The 24969-nt window shown below is 42.6% G+C and overlaps 1 protein-coding gene across 6 annotated transcripts in view; it reads left to right on the forward strand.

The window, feature by feature from the left end:
- EYA2 (EYA transcriptional coactivator and phosphatase 2) overlaps window positions 1-24969 on the forward strand; it is a 287148-nt gene that overhangs the window by 183646 nt on the left and 78533 nt on the right. For all 6 annotated transcript variants that reach the window (XM_067708330.1, XM_067708331.1, XM_067708333.1 and 3 more), the window contains exons 6-8: window positions 12021-12088; window positions 13586-13763; window positions 23424-23566. In XM_067708330.1, coding sequence (XP_067564431.1) covers window positions 12021-12088; window positions 13586-13763; window positions 23424-23566 — 389 coding nt within the window. The remainder of the gene's footprint in view (window positions 1-12020; window positions 12089-13585; window positions 13764-23423; window positions 23567-24969) is intronic.

Here is a 24969-nt window from a genome sequence, read left to right on the forward strand (position 1 = left end):
CAGTAAATGGAGGCCAGTATTATTATTAGTCCAGCTGCTAACGACAGTAACTGAAGTTTCTAAGGGCTTAGATTAAGTTAAAGCTGAGCTTGGCCCAGGAGAGGGAGGAGAGGTTTTCATTGGTGACTGTCACCATCTCCTTAAAAAGGAAATCCAGAAGGCAACGAGCGCAAGAAGGGATGTGCGGAGTCACCAGTAATCAGAGAAATGGGAATTAAAGACAGTAAATGAGATAACATGTTGGTCCTAGTAGGACAGCAAAGATTAGCAAGTGGAATGATGCCAACTGCTGGTGGGGATGCGGGGGTAGGGGACCCGACGCCACTGCCGCGCCGAGAGCACTCACTCAGCCCTTAGGGAAACTCGTTCTGTTCGACCTTGGAACCCAGCAGTCCCACTCATGGGGATGCACCCCGAGTAAACACACACACAGGCCACGAGGGAAGAGGTCCAAGGATGTTCACAGCAGCCTTGTTTGTGGTGGGCGGAGATGAAGGTATCCCCGGTCCTCTCTCGGATGGAGGAGGGAGCAGGAGAGATATGGAGAAAGCACACGAGGGAGGGCTGGGCAGCTGCCAGCACGACAGGCAAGATGTACCCACAGTCACAAAGGTAAGAACCTAACGCTGGGTGAAAAAAGCTGAGAAATGCAGCACACAGAATTTACAGAAATTATACCTGCCCACAAAACACTAGTGCGCTTTTTGCAAGAACACAGAAGCAAAAGTATATGCACAAACACACACCTGTGGAGTGACAGAGAGTGGCCGGAAACAAATTTTTAAAAAGAGAAATCCTGGGTGCACTCATGAGGAAAAGGTGCGATGAACTTGAATGAACTCATCAATTTTGCAGGATGGCAAAAGAGGATGCTGTCCACACAGGTTCTCTGACGTTGGTGGAGGCATGGTTCCAGGGACGTAAAGAATTCCTCGGTCCCTTGTATAGCAGGTATAGATCTCAGTCTGCAAGCTTAAGGGGCTTAAAAAATAGAACTGACTTTATTTTCAGCCTGTCAACAGGATTTGTACTTTGAGCCACCGTTCCCCTGGGCTGGTAAGAACGTTTCATCTTAGTGTTTCAGGGCTTTCCCCAAACTCTCCAGAATTTTGACCATGGTTCCAGAATCTTACCTAGTGCCAGTGTGCTGTGGGAGCAGGGTCCCATCCCGTCTTCCATCACTGGGGCCCAGGCTGCTGCTGGGTCGTCCACTGTCTTGGTCCATGTGGCCCTTTTGGGTCTGGGGCTCTTCATCCCTGTGTCTTTGCCACATCGTGGGCACAGGAATCTTTTATTGCTCTGTCTTCCTAGACCAGAGATCACAAACTGAAAACCCATAGGCCTCACCCACCCTGCAATCATGTTTTTGTTTGTTTTATTTTGTTTTGTTTTTGTTTTGTCCAACTACTTTGTTGCCTATATTTAAAAATTGGGACATTTTATATACAAATCCAGATTTCTGACTTGTTTGGAAAAATTAGAAGCCCTGGCTACATTCGACTCACATTTCTAGGTGACAGGGATCAGCTGGAGCTAAGTAGTATTGTATCAGTTAGGAATGCTTTGGGCTGCAAGGAACAAAAAGCCCAACTCCCACCAGCTTAAACCATAATGGTACTTACTGTGTATTTAGCAAGTCTAGACCCCCAAGGTTGTTTGTCAGCTCAATTTTATCTTCAAGGACCAAGTTCTTTTCATCCTTTTACTCCTTCTGTTTTAGCATGTGGGCTTTTTGCTTTTATGTTTGTGACCTCCTGTTCCAAGATGGCTGCTGTAACTCCAGACATTACATCCTCACATAATCCAGGGGAGGATCCAGCAGAGGAACAAAAGAAAAGTCTCTCCCAGAAGCCCCCTTGGCCAGAGCTAGATTTCATGGCCGTCCTGAAGCTGCCAGGCAGAAAGGAATTGGGAGTGCTTCCTGGGGAACCAAATGGCGTCCGTCACAAACTGCTACCCTCTTAGATGGAAACTGTGCATATTCCATTTTGCCACAGTCCACACCACCCCCTCTTGTTCCCCGACACCAAAACTGTAGGTCAGTCACCATTTTTCATGGTGTCTGCACCAACTCCTCTGGCCTCCTTCCCCTGCTGGGCCTGTCAGGTTTTGAGTGCTGCCAACCTTAGACTCAGCACACACAGCCACTTCTGATTTGGGGGTCTCGCTGCTTTCTCGGCAGCTGTAGGCGGGTGCAGAGAATAGAATCCCTCTGCCCCACGACTCCCACTCATCCTCATTCTCCTGCTCCACTCACTCTTTTCCCTTCCCTCTCGCTCTGCCCCGTTTCTCTAACCAGGAGAATTGCATCCCCTTCCCCCCTCCGCCCCACACCTGGAGAAAAGCCTTCTTTCCTTCTATTTCTTACCTACCTCAACCTCATTCTTAGTTGGCCTGCCAAGTGGGGTCAGTCCACAAACTTGCTGGCCTGTAATAACATAAATACGGGACTGGAGTGAGAAACTTTCACAGTGATTCGCTATTGCCCCAGCATTCAAGCACGTGATCGTAGACTCGTCTCCTAGCACAGGGTGTAGAGCAGTTTTGGAGCTGTCAAATCACACCATGAATTGTCACATCTTCTTCCCCCAAAGGTTAGGCCTTTAAAAACCAGTCCTTTACAGAGAGTTCAAGAAGCATTAGCCTGCATGTCAAATCCCCCCAGACTCTGGAACCTACACGTTGGATCAGAAGAGCCGAGATAACTCATTTCTGCTACATCTTTCTTCTTCTTCTGCCCATGCTGTGCATCCAGTGTCAGGGTCCATGACCCTGGTGTGGCCATCTGGGAGGAGAAGTCCCAAAGTGGATCAGAGCGTGGCCCTGACATGCTTGCCTTCCCCCTCTGAACCCGGATTTGCTTTCCACCTGTCCCTTGTGATTGCGTGGTGAGAGCTACCCGGTGGAGGAAGGAAGAGTGGAATTAAAGCATCCACGTCAGATACACCTCAGGAGCGCTTTCTCAGTGCGAAAGTTGAGGAGAAACACCCAGGAAGTTCACACCTCTCCGCATTTTCTTTTGTATCTCTCCATTAAACATATGATTTGATTTGATTTGATTAGATATGATTTCTGATTGCCTAATCCGCCGTGTAGAATCTTCTCTGGAATGTCACAGGCCACTCCGAAGTGCCCTCTGGATTGCACATCTGGTGCCAGGTTTGCGGGGAGGTCTCCCGTATCACAGGCAGGCACCAGCTCTTTTATGCAGTTAACTTGGGCAAGCAAGAAGGCTCAGTATCGTGTGTAAGAATCACACCCTAAACATGTTCGCTTTCCGGTTTACACAGAGTGTAACTAAGGGAACCCGGTTCTCCTCTTGACAGCTGTAATAAAGGAAGGACGGATCTTTTTGGACTGACAACATTTGAAAGATCCCAGATCTCACGCATATTGTAAGCGGCCCCTGCGTGCGAGAGCTGTCCGATGATCTCAGAACGTGGTGCGAGTTGCCTGGGGGGTGGGACCAGCTTGTCTGACCTTCGTTCAGAGGAACCTTCTGCGGAGAATCTTGGCAGCCTGGTTATGATGGAGCCATAATACTGCCAACAAAGGGAAAGGAAACATGAAAAGGGAACACGAGGTTGGTCCCAAGGAGGGTAGGGACAAGAATTTCTCCCTGCAATCGGGGTGGGTGGAAGGAATGAGACTCAGATATCACCTCTTCTCTCAGGGCTCAAGGTGGGGAGTGTCCAGGGCTGTGGCCGAGGCGGGTGTCATCATGTTTCTGGGCCCCTCTGTACCCTTCCTTCCTTTACTGCTGCCTGGGAGATGGGCTGTAGAGACAATATTGGGAGGTAGCAGAAGCAGCAGTTTTGTTTTCTTTTTAACTGAGCTATTCACATAACTTAGAATTAAACCATTGACCATTTTAAAGCATACAGTTCAGTGGTGTTTAGTGCATTCACAATGTTGGGCAACCACCACCTCTATCTAATTCCAAGACATTTTCCTCACCCCAAAAGGAAACTCCATACCCATGAAGCTCTCCATCCCAATTCCCCCTACCCCACAAGCCGCTGGCAACCACTAATCTACTTTCTGTATCGATGGATTTGCCTCTTCTGGACATTTCATATAAATCGGATCGTAGAATATGTGGCCTTTGGTGTATGGCTTCTTCCACTTAGCATAATGTTTTTGAGATTCATCCATGTTTTAGCATGTACTTCATTCCTTCTTAGAGCTGAATAATATTCCATTGAATAGATATGCCACATTTTGTTTATTCTTTCATCAGTTGATGGACATTGGGTTGTTTCCACCTTTTGGCAATTGAGAATAGAACAAGTAGAACAAGTTTTTGTTTGAACACCTGTTTTCCGTACTTTGGGACACACACCCAGGAGTGGAATTGCTGGATCATATAGTAACTCTATGTTTAACTGTGTGAGGCATCTTCAGACTTTTCCACAGTGGCTTCACCATTTTATATTCCCACCAATAATGTACAAGGCTTCAGATTTCTTCACAGCCTCGCCAACTCTTGTTATTTTCTGCTTTGTGTTTTGGGGGTTTTTTTATGGTCAACCTAGTAGATGTGAAGGAGCAGCAGTTTTCAGCTCAGATGTAGTTGGGCAAGCCATGGAACTCTTCCAACACTGAGTTTCTGTAAACCGAATAACAATTTCTACCGTGGAGGGTGAACAGCAGCATTAAACAGGTCACTATATGTAACAGCATCCAATTCTGGGAATGTCTTTACTTTATACAGAGGGCCACCTCCAGGTGCTGTATCACCCAGTACTTCACATACTCTCTGGGGTGAAGGACCAGGGTTTTTTCCTTAATTTAGTGTAAAACACAATGAAAATGAATCACTAGAACATCCATTCTCGATGGGGAAGGTAGAACCCAAAGGGGACAAAAATTGGTTCTCAGGGCGGCAAAAACATCTTCCTCTTTTTGTGTTAAGCACACCTATATAGGTATTTAAATATAAATATATATTAAGTATTAAATATATATTAAAATAAACATAGTAAAGTATAAGATATAAACAGATATGTAGTATATCTGTAATATTAAAGTTTTATAGAGGGAGGGGAGATTGGAGGAATCTAAAAAGGGTGGGGGGAAGAGGAGTGGCAATAATGAAAAAAAGATTGAGAAACAATAGAACTTAAAGATGCAAATTATAAGCCCTGATTTTTTATTATCAGATTCAGCAGACAGTTCTACACACTGGCTCTCAATTTTTGTATTTATCTCATCACCAGCTGGTAATTACCAGTTGTGGGCAGGCCCCAGTCCTCAGTCCACATTCCAGTAAGGCTGCGCTCATGCATCGCTGTGTTTCGATCTGTCTGGAATTATCTCAACTCCTTGTGTATCTCTTCACTCAGCAGTGTTCTGTCTGTCCTCTCCGAACGTGTCAACCCTTGCTTACTGTACTAGAAAAGTGCCTGACACAGTAATATTTGGTACATCACTTGGAAATGATTGTTGAATGAATGAATGACCATCCACTTAAAAATCGTTTTACTGAGGGACTTCCCTAGTGGTCCAGTGGTTAAGAATCTGCCTTCCAATGCAGGGGACGCAGGTTCTATCCTTGGTTGGGGAACTAAGATCCCGCTTGCTGCGGGGCAACTAAGCCCTTGAGCTCTAGAGCCTACACACCACAGCTGCTGAGCCCGCACGCTCTGGAGCCCCTGCACCACAACTAGAGAAGACTGTGTGCCGTAACAAAGATCCCGCATGCCACAACAAAGATCCTGCATGCCATAACTAAGACCCAACACAGCCAAATAAATAAATAAATATTTTAATGAAAAAAACAAATATTTCTAAAAAAAAAATTGTTTTACTGAGCCAGGCAGTGAAAGTCTATTTTTACTTAAAACCCAAGAAAACCAGTCAACCAAAGAAAAAGCTGATATGACACACAAAATTACAATGTCTTCAATAAGAAAGAAGGACATTTCTTTCTCACCTAAAAGTCCAAACTGATGTGATGGTTCTGGTCTGCAAAGGTGGCAGGGGTCCAAGCTCCTATGTCTAGTTGCTCAGCTCTGTGGTCCAAGATAGCTGCATTCCCAGGAAAGGAAGAACCTGCCTCTGCCCTTTAAGGGCACAACCAGGAAGTTGCACACACATTACTTATCCCTCTGCCCTTCTCTAGAACTCATCACATAGCCACACCAGCCACAAGGGAAGCTGGGAAATGTAGTGCTTATTCTAATTGGCCATGTGCGCAGCCTGAAAGCAGAGATTCTATTAATATGAGAGAGAAGGAATGAATGGATTTTGGAGGGGCCCCTAGCAGGAGCTGCCACCATCATCACCTTAAGAGAGGATGTTTTCCTCATCTCGTCCTTGCCTTCCCCAGCCCTCACCAGGCCTTCCACCAGCCAGATGGAGGCAAGAGGTCAGCGTTTAACACTGCAGCTCCAGGTGGGTCCATTTGCAAACCACATGCGTGGCACGAGATTTCTGGGACCACGTGCCCCCTTCCCCAGTGTCCTTTCTGGTATGGGAGGGCTCTCTCACTGCAGGGGTTCTGGGACTGCCCTCAGCACACTGCAGTTTGGCCAGCTGTCCATTCTTCTCATGCCCCTGGGTCATAAAATGAAAACAAAAAAGAGGCCATTTTGGAGAAAGAATACCAAGGGACAAGACTGTGGCCTGTTTATTTCCAAACCTGCCTTATATCGTTATTCAGAAGGTTGCCATAAAAGAAAAGAGAAATCAGGAGAGAAAACACTGCATCCAGAAGTGACTTCCTAAGGCAGGCATGTTCCTGTGATTTAGCAGGTTGAGTTGCCATGGTAACCAGGACCCCAAAAATGACCTTGAATGGAATAGGCTGGCCTAGACTTTCTGCCAGATGTGGTGTCTGGACAGGCCATTGAGGAACGAATGGGATTCCAGCACATCATGCCATACTAGTGTGGACAAATTCTCTGGTTTCTATGTCTTAGATAGGCCTCCATGTGTTACTGAGTCCAAGCTCACTCTGCTTGCCACACGACAGACCAATAAATCGGGAGACAAGGTGTTGAGGCAAGGAATAGCGACTTTATTCGGAAAGCCGGCAGACGGAGAAGATGGCAGACTAGTGTCCCCAAAAACCATCTTATTGGGGTCTGGATGCCAGTTTCTTTCATAGAACAGAGAGAGCAGGGAGAAGGTGAGAAAGTAAAGTAAAAAGACCATTAGTCTTGCAAAATATCTCCTGGCTTGGCCAGTATTGGCGAGGGGATGTGTTAATTTCTTCTTTTCTGCAGCCATTCACAGGTAGGCAGGGTCAGATTCTCTCCCTATGAACTGAACAAAGACCCTTTAGTTTCGTATTCAGGCAGAGGGGCAGGGTTCCCTGAGGCAGATTATAATAACAAAAGCAACGAAAAGCAAAGGTTACAGTAAAAGAAACAGATCCAACATGGAGTCAGATTTTGCTCTTCTCTGTTACACACATAATGGAGATCAGGAGGGGCTGCCCAGGTGTGGCGGTGTTCCTGGTTCTTGCTCTCTTCACCTGGCTCACTCCTACTCATCCTCCAGAGATTAGTTTAGACGTCATTTCCTCCAGGAAGCCTTCCCTGGCTCCACCCCTCACCAGCTGGCATTTCGGAATCCTTCCCTGTGCCCCCCAGGCTCCCAGTGAAAGCACTTACTGGCAGCTTACCTCTCCACTGCCTTCCCAGTGCCTGGGACGTAATCCCCCTCACCTCTGGATAAGGATATGGTTAGTTTATTTTGTCAATTTGACTTTAGAACCATTTCAGTGTTTTATATAATTATAAAACACATTGGAAAAAGTAATTCCTAAAATTTAATAGCAAACTGTTATGAACCTAGTATATTGAGTTACTGGTATAACCTCTTGGAGAAGAGACTTTATTTACCCATACAGTATTTTTACTCTTTTTCTTTCTTCCTCCCTGATGTTTCAAGATTCCTTTTTTTTTTTAATTTTTAAAATTTCCTATCTCTTTCAAGAACTTCCTGTATCCATTATTTCAGGGTAGATCTATAGCGACGAGTTCTCTTAGATCTCCTTCATTCTAGAATATATTGATTTCCCTTCATTTCTGAAGGATATAGAATTCTGAGTTGATACGCTTGAAACATGTTGTGCCACTTTCTTCTGGCCAAGAGAAATTGACAAGCTTATTCAAAAATTAATATGTAAATGCCAAGATTATACTGAGAAGCCAAAGCAATCTTGGAAAAGAAAAACAAAGTTAGAGAACTTACACTAGCTGGTTTCAAAACTTGCTATAAAGCTACAGGAATCAAGACAGGATTAAGGACCTACTGTATAGCACAGGGAACTCTGCTCAATATTCTGTAGTAACCTAAGTTATTATTCTGTTCCCCCTTAAGTGGGAAAAGAATTTGAAAAAAATAGATACGTGTATATGTATAACTGAATCACTTTGCTGTACACCTGAAAGTAACACAACATTGTTAATCAGCTGTGCTCCGATATAAAATAAAAATTAATAAAAAAGACAGGATGGAATTGGTATAGGATAGATATCTCAGTGGAAAAGAATAGAGTCCAGAAATAAACTCTCACATCTATTGTCAATTAATTTTTTAAATTTTATTGAAGTATAGTTGATTTACAATGTTGTGTTAATTTCTGCTGTACAGCAAAGTGACTCAGTTATATATATACCTATTCTTTTTCATATTCTTTTCCATTATGGTTTATCACAGGATGTTGAATATAGTTCCCTGTGCTATACAGTAGAGCCTTGTTGTTTATCAATTCTGTATATTGTCAATTAATTTTTGATAAAGCTTTAAAGTAATTCAGTGAGGGAAAGGATAAATTTTTACGGTTGTGTTAGAACAACTGGATAGCCATATGCAAAAAGATTAATTTAGACCCTTACCTCACACTGTACACAAAAAAATTAACTTACATTATATCATAGACCTAAATGTAAGACCCAAAACTATAAAATTTCTAGAAGAAAGAATCTTTATGACCTTGGGTTAGGCAGCAAAAGCAAGATTCATGATAAAAAACTGGTAACTAAAACTTTTGCTTTGCTTTTCAATAGACACCATTAAGAAAATGAAAAGACAAGCTACAGACTGGGAGATAATATTTGTAAATCATATGTCTGATAAAGAACTTGTTTCCAGAACCTATAAGGAACTCTTACAATTCAGTATTAAGAGGACAAGCCCAACGTTTTTTTTAGTGGGAAAAAGATTTGAATGGACCTTCATCAAAGAAGATGCATGACTGATAAACACATGAAAAGATGCCCAACATGGTTAGTCATTAGAGAAACGCTACTTAAAGCCAAAATGAGATACCACTGCACACCTACTAGAATGGCTATAGTCACAAAGACTGAACATACCAAGTGCTGGAAAACTGGAACTCTCTTCCATTGCTGGTGGGAATATAAAACACACATTGCTGGTAGGAATGGAGAATGGCACTGACACGTTGGAAGACAGTTTGGTCATTTCTTTTTTTTTTTTTTTTTTTGGCTGTGCCACACAGCTTGTAAGATCTTATTTCCCTGACTGGGGATTGAACCTGGGCCCTCAGCAGTGAAAGTGCAGAGTCCTAACCACTGGACTGCCAGGGAATTCCCTTTGTTGTTTGTTTGGGCTTTTTTTGGGTTTTGTTTTTTTGTGTTTTGGGTTTTCTTTTTAGTTTGGCCATTTCTTAAAAAGTGAAATATACTCTTACCACATGACTCCACAATCTTACTCCTAGGGATCCTCCCAAGAGAAATGGAAACATATATCCACACGGGACTTGTATGCAAATAATTATAGCAGCATTATCCATAATAGCCAAAAATGGGATGTGGTCCATCCATAGCATGGAATACTATTCAGCAATAAAAAGGAATACATTACTAACGCATATTACAACATGGATGAACTTCTAAAGCGTGATGCTAAGGGAAGGAGGCCAGACACAAATTTATGTTGTAATGATCCTGTTTCTAAGAAATATCTAGAAAAGGCAAACTCTAGAATAAGCAACAGGTCAACTGCTGCCTGAGGCTGGGGATGGGAGTGGAGGTTGACTGCAGACAAGCAGAGGGAACTTTGGGGGTGATGGAAATGTTCTAAAACTGCATCGTGGTGACGGCTGCACAATTATAGCGATTTACTTTAAAAAGTGACATTTTTACAATGGAGGAATTGTATAGTATATAAATGGTATAGCATATAATGGTATAGTATTATATCCCAAAAAACAGTTCTAAAAAGAAGCAGCAACGACATTCGAGTCACATTGGAAACGCAGACTTGAGCCAGACTGCCCAGGTTCCAGCCCCAGCGGCTGTCACTCACTATCTCTGTTGCCTTGAGCACGCTACTTAACCTTTTTCTCCGCTCACTTTCCCCGTGAGAAGCCCTGACACACGAGCTCACTGCTGTTATTGCTGTCACCGCCCTCTTCTTTCTCCGGGCTCCTGCTCCATTGACCCTTTTGCTCTTTCTTTAACCTGTCAAGCTAATCCCTACCTCAGGATCTTTGACCTCAGTGTCTGTGAATACTCTTCCCCCAGGATGTTTCCATCACTGGCTTCCTCTTATTCCTGGCTCAGCTCAAATGTCATCTCAGAGGTCTTCCCTGACCACCCTACCTGAAATGACACCACACTCATTCATTCATTTACTCATTCATTCACTAAGTAGCATCTTCTAGTAGTAGTAGTAGTAGTAGTATCAATTTTATCCCCATTTTACAGGTGGGACAACTGAAGCTCAAAGAGGAGAAGTCATTACACTCATTCATTTAATTCAAAACATAATTATTACCACCTTACACTCTTTAGAATGGCTACAATTAAAAAAAAAACAGAAAATAAGTGTTGGCAAGGATGTGGAGAAATTGGAACCCTTGCTCACTGTTGGTGGGAATGTAAAATGATGCAACCACTGTGGAAAAACAGTATGGCAGGTCCTCAAAAAGTTAAAAATAGAATTGCCAAATGACCCAGCAATTCTACTTCTGCGTATATACCCCAAAGAATTGAAAGCAGGGTCTCAAAGAGACATTTGTATACTTGTGTTCATAGCAACATTATTCACAACAGCAAAAGGGTAAGAGCAAACCAGTGGCCATCAGCAGATGAATGGATAAACAAAAATGGGATATATATACACTATGAAATACTATTCAGCCTTAAAAAGGAAGGAAATTCTGACACATGCTGTAACATGGATGAACCTTGAAGACATTATACTAAGTAAAATAAGCCAGTCACAAAAGGATAAATACTGTATGACTCCACTTATATGAGTTCCCTGGGGTAGCCAGATTCATAGAGACAAAAAGTAGAATGGTGGTTGCTAGGGGCCGAGGGGAGGGGGTGAAATGGGACTTACTGTTTAATGGGCACGTGGTTCTAGTTTTGCCAGATGAAAAAGGTTCTAGAGATGGATGGTGGTGACGGTTGCACAACGTTGTGAATGTACTTAATGCCACTGTACTTAAGGCCACTTAATACACTTAAAAGTGGTTAAAATGATAAAAAATAGACAAACAGCAAGGTCCTACTGTACAGCACAGGGAACTATATACAACATCTTGTAATAAGCTATAATGGAAAATAATCTGAAAAAGAATAGATACATATATGTATAACTGAATCATTTTGGTGTACACCTAAAACTAACACAACATTGTAAATTAACTATACTTCAATTTTTTAAAAAAATGGTTAAAAGGGTAAATTTCATGTTATGTACATTTACAATTTTTTTAAATAAATAAGTTTTAAAACATAATTATCGAGTACCAGAAACTGTGTTGGGTGCACTCTCATTTATTTCTCACCAGAATCCTTTGAAGGTGTTATTTATATTTTATTCATTAATATTATTAATTTATTATTAATTAAAATATTATTCACGTTGTTCATTAATTCGTTGAGAGAACTGAGGTTCAGAGAGGTTGCCAGAGTCACAGGTTCCATCCCAACCTGTCGGAGGACCTCAAAGACCCCACCTTTCTGCTGTGTCTTTCTCCTCCATGTCCCTCTCTGACTGTAAAAAACCTCATCTGTCCCTCCTTCCTGCAGGCACAGCAGGGATCTATCAAGGAGCAAATGGACTGACCAACGCAGCTGGCTTTGGAACTGTGCACCAGGTAGGCAGAGCTCCCCACCCTTAAATAGTCCCTTTAAATCCAGGTACGCAGAGAACCCCCTTGTACCTATGAGCCCTACCAGAAACCGTGTCTCTGATTCCCTGGATTTGGAGAACACAGGGGCCAGACTGTACCAACAGCCATTGGAAAGATACAGTGTAGAGGCAGAGAAATTGGAATTGCTGGCAGATTTCCAAGATGACATGGGCTGCGTCATATGTTCCATCTTGATCTGCGTCTAAGACACCCATTGACTGTTGAATCTGGGATGGATGGATGCAATAACCTGTGGTCTTTCACCAGACCCCAAGCTTCTCCAGGGTGAAATTATATCTTCTTCGCCTCTGCGTCCCAGTGTCGAGTGCCCGACACAGAGTGGGAGCTTTATAAATGCTTGTTAGATTGAATTTAGTCAGCACTGTGAAGATGGATGGATGCTGGCTAATAGTCTGAGTCTCTTGGTTTCACGTAGAGAGTGAATTAAGAATTAACCCGCTAAAGGTGGACGGGAACTCTGTGCACTATTGGTGCACCTTTCCTGTAAGAACCTTCCGTGAGCTGCTTGCAGGGTGGAGAAGCACTGCTCTGTGGTGGGGCCGAACATTTGAAACAATGACTGTTGTCGGGGAGCTGGACGATCTGGTCGGTTTAAGCAAAGCTTGATAGAGAAGATCGGCATTCTTCGCTTTCATCTCCAGGACTCCCTCATGGGAGAGTCTGGATCCCTAATGCTGTGTAGGCGCCACTGTTTGCACAACACCCCCTCCCCCACCGTGAACCTAAAATGTCACCTAGTCTCCGGGGTATGTGTATGTGGTCTTTATTACTCATTCATTTGTTCACTAATTTTTCCAGTATTTATTGAGTGCCCATATGTGCCCCGCACAGCCGTGACCAAGACGGATGCTGTCAGGGCCATGTGCATGTCCCTCAGGGTGCACCTGTTGACCTCTAGCTGCCAGGCTCTGCACCCCTGGGCCCAAGGGTGTTTTCTGGAATCAATGTATACAGCAGGCAGGAAGTGCCAGGGAATTAAGTGTTCCCTGGGAGCAGCTCTCAAGCAAAGACTGGCTGGACTTGGTATATAAATGCCCCAGCTCCCTTGCCCCTTGGGAGAGATCTTTCTGAGATGTGTTTTCTGCCACCCTAGCATCTCCCTGGTAGAATTCAGCTCCAGTTCCCACTGGAGAAGCCCCTGTGCTGGCTGCCTTCCCTTCTCCCCTTTGCTGTCTCGCTTCCCCACTCCCCAGCTGGTCTCTCCTTCACGCCCCAAATCCGCTACTTGCACTTGAATCCTTGTCTTGGAGGTCTGCTTCTAGGGAAAGCCCCTAGAGCTTTTATTCTATAAAGAGCCCCTAGAGCTTTTATTTTTATAAAAGCCCTCATAGAGCTTTTATTTTAATAGTGGGGAGACAGGGACAGGCACAACAGACCCAGCCCGGGAGGCCCCTTACCCACATCAGCCTGACAGCCTTCCTCGTGGGTTTCCCTCTCCAGGACTATCCTTCCTACCCCGGCTTCCCACAGAGCCAGTACTCCCAGTATTACAGCTCGTCCTACAGCCCTCCTTACGTCCCGGCCGGCAGCATCTGCTCCTCTCCCCTCTCCACGTCCACCTACGTCCTGCAGGAGGAACCTCACAACGTCCCCAGCCAGAGTTCTGAGTCGCTTGGCGGTAAGTACAGTCACTGTCGTGTGGTCATTCCTGGCTGTGGTCTGAGCTCTTATATGAAGTATGGACTGGACATAGGTCCCAGCTGTAAAGAACCAGTCACCCAAGAGCTAACTTCATCTTTTGTTGGCTTTTCTTTGTGTGTGTGTGTGTGTGTATTTAATTGCACCCATGTTTAAAAGTTACAGATTTTTACCTAAAAATTCTAATGTCTGCCTTCTCTTGAAAGACGATCTGGTCACCCTAGGTCCACATTATTAAGTCACAGTGCTTGTCTGGAGCTGAGTAATGTCTGCCCCATTCAGACAGGGTACACACGACTCCACATCCAGGCCCCTTGGTGATGTACATCACTGTGCGACTAACTCGCCAGCCTACGGATTCATTCATTCGTTCCGTAAATCTGCTACGCACGTGTCTTCTCTTTCATGAGATGATTTAAGCTCATCACCACTAAATAACATGACAGCCATAAATTAGAACATCCAATGAGAGTAGATATCATTGCATTTTATTCTTTTTTTCTGAAACCTCCTGTTTCTGGGGCTTTGTAGAAGCTGAACGAGCATGATGTTCATTCAATAAATATTTATTGGTTGATGGCTAGAGAAAGAACAATAGTGAAGACTCACCTCTTTGTTCCTGAAGTTCTGGTGCAGCTGCTGCTTTTAGCCCTTGTATTTTCCATCAGTTGGGGATGAGTTAGATAATATTGGTTTGGTGACAAATGGAGACAATGTGGCCAAGCATTTTTTTTTTTTTTTTTTTTTTTTTTTGCGGTACGTGGGCCTCTCACTGTTGTGGCCTCTCCCGTTGTGGAGCACAGGCTCCGGACGCGCAGGCTCAGCGGCCATGGCTCACGGGCCCAGCTGCTCCGCGGCATGTGGGATCTTCCCGGACCGGGGCACGAACCCGTGTCCCCTGCATCGGCAGGCGGACTCCCAACCACTGCGCCACCAGGGAAGCCCTGGCCAAGCATTTTTAAGTCAACTTTGAAGGATGTTTAGGGTTTGAGCATTGATTTTGGTCATTGTGACCTCATCCCAGAGTATAGAATAAATGCCTAATACCCACATTCCAATTTCCAAATTGCTGCCTTGGAAGAGTATGAAGTGTAACAAACTTTTCTTTGTCATAATCCTGAATTATCTTTGCCCATCCTGCTTTCCACAATGTGGCCTCTCCACACTGGTTTCAGAAATGAAATATAAGCAGGAAATCTTCCAATAGATGCTACTATCTATCTATAATTTGATGGTGAACTGGATTCCAAAGACTTACTTCCCAAGAATTTGGGTTATGTGGGAAGGTCGTTTTTGTTCCCCATCAGGAGTGAACATAAAGGCTCATTGTGTCATTGAAATTTTTCTTTATTGTTTCCCCCTGTTCTTCATCTATCCCCTGGTCTAAGGTTCAACAATAAGTGGTTGAGATGGTTTTTACTGTGTGTCTAACAAGCTCACATAAAATCTAATGACATAAATATTTGTCAGCTATAACCGAGGTCTCTTGCCTCTTCTCCCCAGTGTCCGTTATAAAGGAACGGCATTTAAGCATACTCGTTCGCCCACGCACACAGGCACACGCTTATGCACTCTCTTAAAATTTCCCATAAAAACTCCACTTTTGAAATTATCCAGGATCTGCTTGAGTGGTTGGTTCCAAATTCCAGAGGCTCAAGAGGTTTATATCTTACCGACAGATCATGCTCACTCTTTGCGTTGCCCGGATATGGTATCCTAATGCTCTTCTCCTCCCTGGCCCCCAGCCCTGCCACAGCACCATCTGCATCGACATGCATTAACAGTTACATTAAGCCCCAACAATTTGCAGATGATTGCAGGGCAGTTCGCTGCTGGAGAGGGCAAAATCTGAACATCTGACGTTACTCAAGAGAAAAGACAAATCAGTAGTGGTTGCTTGAGGACTTTTTTCTTTTTAAGCTTTTAAGTATGTTACAAATTATCTAAAAAGAAGTTGTAGTATATTTTAAATTTCTTAGATCTTCTCCCTCAGTCAACAGAAGGAGGAATTTTTTTTAATCTCTCAAGAAGAAACTTACAAGGTTCTTTCATGCAATTTGGCAACATCTAACAAAATTGAAAGTGCATGTACTCTTTAACCCAGTTATTCTACTTCTAGAAACTTATCCTAAAGATAAATTCCCACATAGGTACAAAGACTTAAATTAAAAGAATATTTTTTGAGCATTGCCATAGCAAAAGACTGAAAACAACGTAAATAGCCATTAATAGGAGTCAGGTTAAATAAATGATGGCGTATCCACCACTGGCACACTATACATCTGTTAAAAAGAATAAGTAAGCTAGTTATATCTTCACTAATATGGATCTCTCTTTGAGCTATTGTGATATATGGGAAACTATGATAGTGGCAGAACTATGTGCATAACATGATCCTGGAGTTTTTTTTCAATATAAGTCTAGTTTAATACCCATATTTGCATAGGAAATTTCTGGAAGGATGCAAAAAAACTGTTAACAGTCATTTTCTCTAGGGAGGAAACTAGAGGGAAAAGACTTGATGTAACAGACAATAGGCCACTCCACTTAACAGCAAAATTCACATTTTTTCACGTGCACATGAAACATTTACCAAAATAGACATATCCTGGGCCATAAATCATGAAGTCTCATTACATTTAAGAGGTTTCAAGGCATACAAAATATGTTCTCTGAAAACAGTGGAATTAAATCAGAAATAAATAGCAAGAAGATTTTCGGAAAATTCTCAAATATTCAGAAACAAAATAGCACACTTCTACACAACCCATGTGTGATGGTTAATTTTACGTGTCAACTGTCCAGGCTATGGGATGCCCAGACAGCTGGTTAAACATTATTTCTGGGTGTGTCTGTGAGAGTGTCTCCAGAAAACACTGGTATTTGAATCAGTAGACTGAGTAAAGGAGCTGGCCCCCACCAATGAGGGCAGGCATCATTTAAATCCAATGAGGGCTCATCTTACAGAACAAAAAGGCAGAGGAAGAGTGATCTCTCTCTCTCTTTTATTAAGCTGTGACATTCATCTTTTCCTGAGACATTGGGGCTTCTAGTTCTAAGCCTTTGGACTCCAAGGCTTACATCAGTGGGGGCCCCTTTCTTATCCCCCACCCCTGGATCTCAGGCCTTCAGGCTCAGACTAGGAGTTACACCATTGGCTCCCCTTGTTCTCAGGTCTTTAGACTCAGACCAAATTATACCACCAGTTTTCCTGGTTCTCCAGCTTGCAAGTGGCAAATTGTGGGACTTTTTGGCCTCTGTAACTGCATGAGTCAATTCCTATAATAACTCTCCATATATATAAATAAACACACACACACACATATGTGTGTGTGTGTGTGTGTGTGTATATATACACACACACACACACACACACACACACACACACACACACACACACACACACATATGTTCTGTTTCTCTGGAGAACCCTGGCTAATACACCACAAGTCAAAGGAAAAATCAAAGGTAAATTTAAAAGTATTTTGAACCTAATAAAAATGAAAACACAGCATATCAAAATTTATGGAATGTCACTAACACAGTACTTAAAGGGAAATTTGTGGCACTAAATCCCTATATTAGAAAAGAAGAAAGGTTTTAAACCAAGCACCTTATCTTTCACCTTAAGAAACTAGAAAAAGAAAGGCAAACTACACCCAGAGTAAGTAGAGGACAGGAAATAACAAAGATCAGAATGGAAATCAATAAAATCTGAAAACAGAAAAACAGTAGAGAAAATCATTGAAACCAAAACTTGGTTCTTTGAGAAGACCAATAAAATTGATAATACTCTACACAAGCTGATATGGGGGAAAAAGAAAAGATATAAATTACCAATAAAATGAGAGGTGACATCCCTACAGACCCTACAGATATTAGAAGGCTAACAATGCAATAGTCAACAACTTAGATGAAATGAAGAAATTCCTTGTGGGACAAAAACTTCTGAAGCTTGTTCAAGAAGAAATAGGCCTATATCTACTAAATAAACTGAAATTTTTTTTGTTAAAAACGTTCCCACAAAGAAATTGCCAGGCCTAAATGTCTTCACTGATTAATTCTACCCAACATTTAAGTAAGATATATCAGTTCTACATTAATTCTTCAGGAAAATTGAAGAGGAAGGGATACTTCCAAACTCATTCTATGAGGAATGCTTTACCCTGATGCCAAAACTAGGCAAAGACATTAAAAGAGAACAACAGACCAATATTTCTCATAAACGTAGATACAAAATTTCTAGACACAATGTTAGCAAATTAGCCCAACTGTATATTAAAGGATACTATATCATGACTAAGTGGGGTTTATCTTAATGATGCAAAGTTGGTTTAAAATTTGAAAATTAATGTAATTCACCATATTAAGTAACTTGAAAGAAAAAAAAGAGATTATCTCAACATGTGCACAGAAAAACATTTGACAAAATCTATCATTTGTTTCTGATAAAAATTCCAAATTAGGGGTAGAAAGGAACTTCCTTTATCAGAAAAAGGCATGCAGTGGACTGAATTTTTCTATCCCTCCCCCCACAATTTATGTGTTGAAGACCTAATCCCCAGTGTAATGGTATTTGGAGGTGGGGGTATTTGTGAAGTAATTAGGTCATAAGGGCAGAGTCCTCAAAGTGGAATTAGTGCCCTAATAAGAAGAGGTACAAGAGAGATGATATCTCTCTGTCTCCCCACCATGTGTGGAGACAGCAAAAAGACATCCATCTGAAAACAAGAAGAGGACTCTCACCAGGAACCAAACTGGCCAGAGCCTTGATCTTGAACTTTGCAGCCTCCAGAACTGTGAGAAATAAATCTCTATTGTTTAAGCCACCCAGTCTGTGGTATTTTTTTTTTTATAGCAGCCTAAACTGACTAAAATAGGACAGCTACAAAAAAACCTACAGCTACCCCCCCAGGACCAGAAACAAGACAAGGATGTTGCGGCAGGTGGGCTCCTTAGTTGTGGCTCGTGGGTTCCTTAGTTTTGGCTCGCCGGCTCCTTAGTTGTGGCATGCGGACTCTTAGTTGCGGCATGCATGTGGGATCTAGTTCCCGGACCCGGGATCAAATCCAGGCCCCCTGCATTGGGAGCACAGAGTCTTATCCACTGCAGCACCAGGGAAGTCCCTACGTTTGACTTTTTAAGAAACTCCTAAATTGTTTTCCAAAGTGGTTGTACCATTTCACATTCCCACCAGCAGGGTTGAGGGAGTTCCAGTTGCTCTGCAACCTTGCCAGCCTTTGCTATGGTCAGTCTTTATAATTATAGCCTTTCTAGGGGGTATGTAGTAGTATCTCACTGATGATTTAATTTGCATTTCTCTAATGACTAATACTCAGCATCTTAATCATGTGCTTTTTTTGCCATGCCTATATCTTCTTTGGTGAAATGTTTGTTCAAGTACTTTGCCCATTTCTTTATTGGGTTACTTGTTTTCTTATTATTGGTTTTGAGAGTTTTAAAAAATATATTCTGGATGGTTAATTTTATGTCAACTTGACTGGGCCAAGGGAGGCCCAGATAGCTAGTAAAACATTATTTCTGGGTGTGTCTGTGAGGGGTATCTCCAGAAGAGATTAGCATTTGAATCAGTAGGCTGAGTAGAGAAGATCTGCCCTAACCAATGTGGGTGGGCATCATCCAATCCATTGAGAGCCCAAATAAAACAAAAAGGCATAGGAAGGGCAAATTCTCTCTCATCTTGAGCTGGGACATTCATCTCCTGCCCTCAGACATTGGAACTCCCCGTTCTTGGGCCTTCTGTCTCAGACCGAATTATAATATTGGCTTTTCTGGTTCTCCAGCTTGTGCAAGGCAGATTGTGGGACTTCTTGGCCTCCATAGCCACATGAGTCAATTCTTATAATAAATCTCTATCTATATCATCTATATCTATCTGTCTATATCTACGTCTATATCCTACTGCTTCTATTTCCCTGGAGACCTCTAACTAATACAACTTACTTTATCATATATATGTTTTGCAATTATATTCTTCTGGACTGTGACTTGTCTTTTCATTCTCCTAATAGTGTCTTTTGAAGAGCAAAAGTTTTAAATTTTCATGAAGTCCAATTTATATCAAATATTTTTTCCTTTTGGATCATGATTTTAGTGTTATATATGAGAATCCTTTGCCTAACCCAAAAGCACAAAGATTTTCTCCTTTTTTCTTATATAAGTTTTATATTTAGGTCTATGCTCTATTTTGTGTTAATTTTTGTATGTCATGTGAGGTATGTACTGAAGTACAGTTTTTTCTGGATATAGATATCCAGTCGTTTTAGCATCTTTTGTTGAGAAGACTATCCTTTATTGCTTTTGAATCTTTGTCAAGAACATTCATATACATGTGGTTTATTTCTGCACTCTCTATGCTGGTCCACGGATCTACTAATCTACGGGTCTAGTCTATCTTTATGTCAATACCATACTGTCTTGATGACTGCAGCTTTGTAATAAGTCTTAAAGTCAGGTAGTGTTAGTATTCTAATTTTGTTTTTCTATATCAGAGTTGTTAAGGCTATTCTAGGTCCTTTGTGCTTCCTTATGAAGTTCAGGATCAACTTGGCAGTTTCTACAAAAAAAAAAGCCTGGGATGTTGACAGAGGCTGTGTTTGATCAGTTTGTAGAGAATTGATATCTTAACAATAGTAAGTCTTCTGACCTGTGAATGAGATACATCTCTTCATTTACTGAAGTCTTCTTTAACCTCTCCCAGTAGTGTTTTGTAGTTTTAGGGGTACAAGTATTGCACATCTTTTGTCACATTTATCCCTAAATATTTCATACTTTTCGATGCTACTGTAAATGGCATTTAAAAATATTCTATTTCCTGCTGCTTGTTGTTAGCATATAAAAATACACTTGGTCAACCAAATAAATATTTTTTTTAAAAAAAGGTCAAACGTAGACTTACCATATATCCTGGTAATCATGCTCTCTCATAAGAAGAAAGCTTTTGTCTATACAAAGACTGATGAGTGACTGTTCATAAAAGCTTTATTTAGTCCAGCCAAAAACTAGAATCAACCCAAATGTCCATCCCCAGGTGAACAGGTGAACAAATGGTGATACATCCACACAATAGAATAGTACTCAGCAACACAAAGGAATGAACTATTGATATACATGACAACATGGATTGAATCTCAGAACAGTTATGCTGGCTGAAAGAAGCCAGACGTGTGTGTGTGTGTGTGTGTGCGCGCGTGTGTGTACACGCATACGGAGTGATGCCATTTATTTAAAACTCTAAAAAATATAAACTAATTTATAGTGAAAGAAAGCAAATCCATGGTTGCCTGGGCGGGAAGCAGGAGGAAGAGACTATAAAGGAATTACAAGGAAACGCTTGGGTGCTGGATTTGTTCATTATCTTGATTGTGGTGATGGTTTCATAGGTGTGACCATATGTCAAAACTTACCAAACTGTGTGCTCTAAGTATGTGTGGTTTATTGTATGTCAATTACACCTCAGTATAGTTGTTAAAATAAAGAAGTAAAAACATTAAAAAGGGAGAAATAAAAAGAGGGAAATGACTCCAAGAAAGATTCCTATAAATTGCTCTAGCATGTGTACCTCTGACTTTGGCCTTGAATTTTGACCCTTCATTCTCAAGAATGTATATGGTCAGAAAGGGCTGCTTTTTTTGGCACCCCTAATAAATTGACTCTACATAACACTTTATTGGGACATTTTGTAGGTAGCTGGTGTTTCCTCCTCTTTTTAATATTTGCCTGGATTTTAATGGGGCCAACAAGTGTTTTCTAAGCCTCCCTAGCCTTAGAACTACCTAGTGAATCAGGATAAACTTTATTTATGACTCTTAAGCATCTGTGAATTTATTTAGTGCCTGTTCCTCACCCTCCAAAAGAAAGTCTTTGCTAGTTTGATGTTTGGGAATCTCTAAGGCTGTATCCTAAAAATTTGGGGGAGTTGGAGACAGCCCAACAGTTCTGACAACTCAAAAATCACATCTTTTCTTATTATGTCCTTAGTCGGCTAAGCAGTTTTATAAATATTAAATAAAAAAAAAATTCAGTCCCTTGGGTTTTGGAGGGAAATATTCCTTCCAGGGTAGGAAAAAAATTAGTCCATTGCCAAGCGTTTTTATACAAAAGCATTTTCCCCCCGATGATCCAAGAACTGGCAATTATGGAAGGAGAGATGGAGTCCACAGGGTACATTTGGGAGCTAAAACGAGCAGCTGTAAGATGAGAGCGGGATGGAACGTCCTCTAAGGTTCCATGCTGGTTTACAGTTCTGTCACTCTAGTGACAAGGGCGGGCCCAAATGTTACTTCTGCCTCTACCACTAATTTGTAGGGTAACAACAGGAGTACATCATCTCACTAAGCCTCAGTTCCCTTGTTAGTTAAATAAAGACGATAAAGGCTAATAAGATGTATTTAAAACTTCTGTGCTTAAAAAACAACACAACTTGGATGCTGGCTTTGGGAACTGAGTGCTGGGAACAAGTGCTGCCCACTTGTTCATTCAGGATTATTAGACAATTGCCCAAGGGCAGGACCCTGGCAGCCTCTCAGTACACTGTGTCCGGAAACACCACCTCGATGAGAAGCCACAGGTGCCCACCCTCGGCCCTGCACCTTCTCACTGATCCCCATGTGTATGTAGGTGTAGTCAAGCCAGAACACAATTTAAATCATTTACTGACATCTCCTAATTGCCAGCCCTGTGCTGGACGCTTTTGCCTATATAACCTCAAGCTGACAAATTTCTTAACAAGTAAAGCTTAAATGACTGGCTTTTAGTAGAGAAAGGGGAGCAAGCCGCCTAGGGATAGGAACCTAGAGAATTCTCCCCACACACGCCCCATTCACCCCAAGGGAGGGCTCTCTTAAAGGTAGAAGAGTTTGATGCCCAGCTACATATATATGTTATTTTCTTCCTTCTGTTTGTCTAGGGATTCTCAGGCGTTAGGATATATAGACAGTTGTAAACACAAAACTCCGTTCACTGGAATTGTAGCTCCCCAGCTGCCCCTGCCCTCACTTCTCTCAGATCCCTGCTCGGCTGTCCCCTTATCCATGAGGCCTCCCCTATGCATGGCACAGGGAGATCAGCTCAGTGCTTTGTGCCCACCTAGAGGGGTGGGATAAGGAGGGTGGGAGGGAGGCACAAGAGGGAGGGGATATGGGGATATAGGCATACATGTAGCTGATTCACTTTATTGTACAGCAGAAACTAACACAACATTGTAAAGCAGTTATACTCCAATAAAGATGTAAAACAAACAAACAAAAAAAATGAGTAACCTCCCAGCACTCCTGCACTCTTAGCTGATTTGTCAATTCTCTATAACATATGTCCCCACCTGGCGTATTATATATTTACTTGTCTGTCTAATGTGTCTCTCCTCTCTCTAGAATTTAGGTGCTATGGAACCAGTGCCTGGAACCATACCTACTCAGTAAATCTTTGCTGGGTGTATGAATGATTATGAATGGGCAGTTTAAGGCACTTTCAAGAGTAATTTTGATTCTACTGATCTTTGCCTTCGCTGCTGCCTTGGGGACCTCCCACTTTGGAGTTAGGTGGTTCTGGTGTAATAGTTCGTGGGAGGACACACTCAGCCAAGCCTCTGATATGTCTGCCCTTCCCTCTCCTACGCCAGGTGAATATAACACGCACAATGGACCTTCCACGCCAGCAAAAGAGGGAGACGCAGACAGGCCGCACCGGGCCTCTGACGGGAAGCTCCGAGGCCGGTCTAAGCGGAGCAGTGACCCCTCCCCAGCAGGCGACAATGAGATTGAGGTAACTCAGAGGCTTCTGCCTGACTTGGTGAATGTCATCTCCACATGTGGCCGGAACAGGAGGCGTCGGGCAGAGTTCTGTCTGGGGGAGAATGGCCCCGTGTGTTCACAAAGTGCAGGAACAGAGAAAAGGGCCCTTGGTGGAAAGGAGGGAAGAATTCGGTTGGCCACACGGAAGCACCGTTGACTGGCCAGGCTAGGAAAAGTGACCCTAGAGATGGTAAAGATGGGTGATTCTCAAATGTGAGCCACAACAACATCACCTGGGGGCCTGCGAAAACCCAGACGGCTGGGGCCACCCCCCAGAGTTTCCAGTTCAGTAGATCTGGGGCAGGGCCTGAGAATTCACATTTCCAACAAATTCCTAGACAATGCTATGTGCATTGGGCACCACAAGTTGAGAGCCTCCAGTAAAGATGACATTGGACAGTGGACCTTCCCCACTGGGTTAGAGTGATTCTTAACCTTGGCTACATGATAGGATCACCTGGGATGCTTTTTAAAATTCAGATGCCCAGACCCCATCCCAGACTAATTAACTAGACATTTCAGGGAGTTCTGAAAGTTCCCCTAGTGATTCCACTATGGCTTAGATATTTATCTACCTGAAGACAGGAGGCTGGCTCAAATAAGTTTGCATCATTTCTGTAATTCTGAGTTTCTCGGTGGTTCTCCATCTGGGCTGCACATGAGAATCTCCTGGGGAATTTTGAGAAACCTTCATTCTCAAGCCCAGATCAATTAAATCAGATTCCCTGGGGGTGGGACCCAGGTGTCAGTATGTTTAAGCTCCCTAGGTGATTCCAGTGCAGCCCAGACTGAGCGCTACTGGTCTAAGGGATGCGCCCATCTTTATTATAATAAAGCAAGTGTGGAGTTATCGGTCAGGCACTGACATTTTCCCAAGCAAACAAACAAAAAAGCACAGCATGCATGAAAGATGGGGAAGACCGCTAGAAGGGACAGAGGCAAGATGGATGCCCCCAAAACAGACAGAAGCAACTGTTACCTATCAAGGGAGAAAAAGGGGCACACGCACGAGTTCGTACTTGTTTGCAAAAGGCAGTCATGTTGCTGGCTTGAGTGTGCCATGGGTGTACATGGGTAGTATTGGCAAAGCTTGAGTCACTGTCAAGATATCCAAATGCAGCATCATCACATCCCTATTGATAATCCTGTACAAATTATGTAGCAGCTACAAAGGTCAGCTGGCAAACTCAGATAAGCTAAGAAATACCATTTTCATCATTTCCTTAAAATCTGTGTCGTTTTGACTCTGAGTCCCCACCCACTGGGGTGGTAGGAAATTCCATTTCATTAATGGGGCCTTTCCCCTCCCAGAATTCTATGAGAATCTCAGGGTTCAAATGGTCTCAGAAAACAGAATCATAGCCTCTTTTGTCC

This window comes from Pseudorca crassidens, chromosome 15 (assembly GCF_039906515.1).
Source record: "Pseudorca crassidens isolate mPseCra1 chromosome 15, mPseCra1.hap1, whole genome shotgun sequence".
NCBI classification, from domain to species: Eukaryota; Metazoa; Chordata; class Mammalia; order Artiodactyla; family Delphinidae; genus Pseudorca; species Pseudorca crassidens.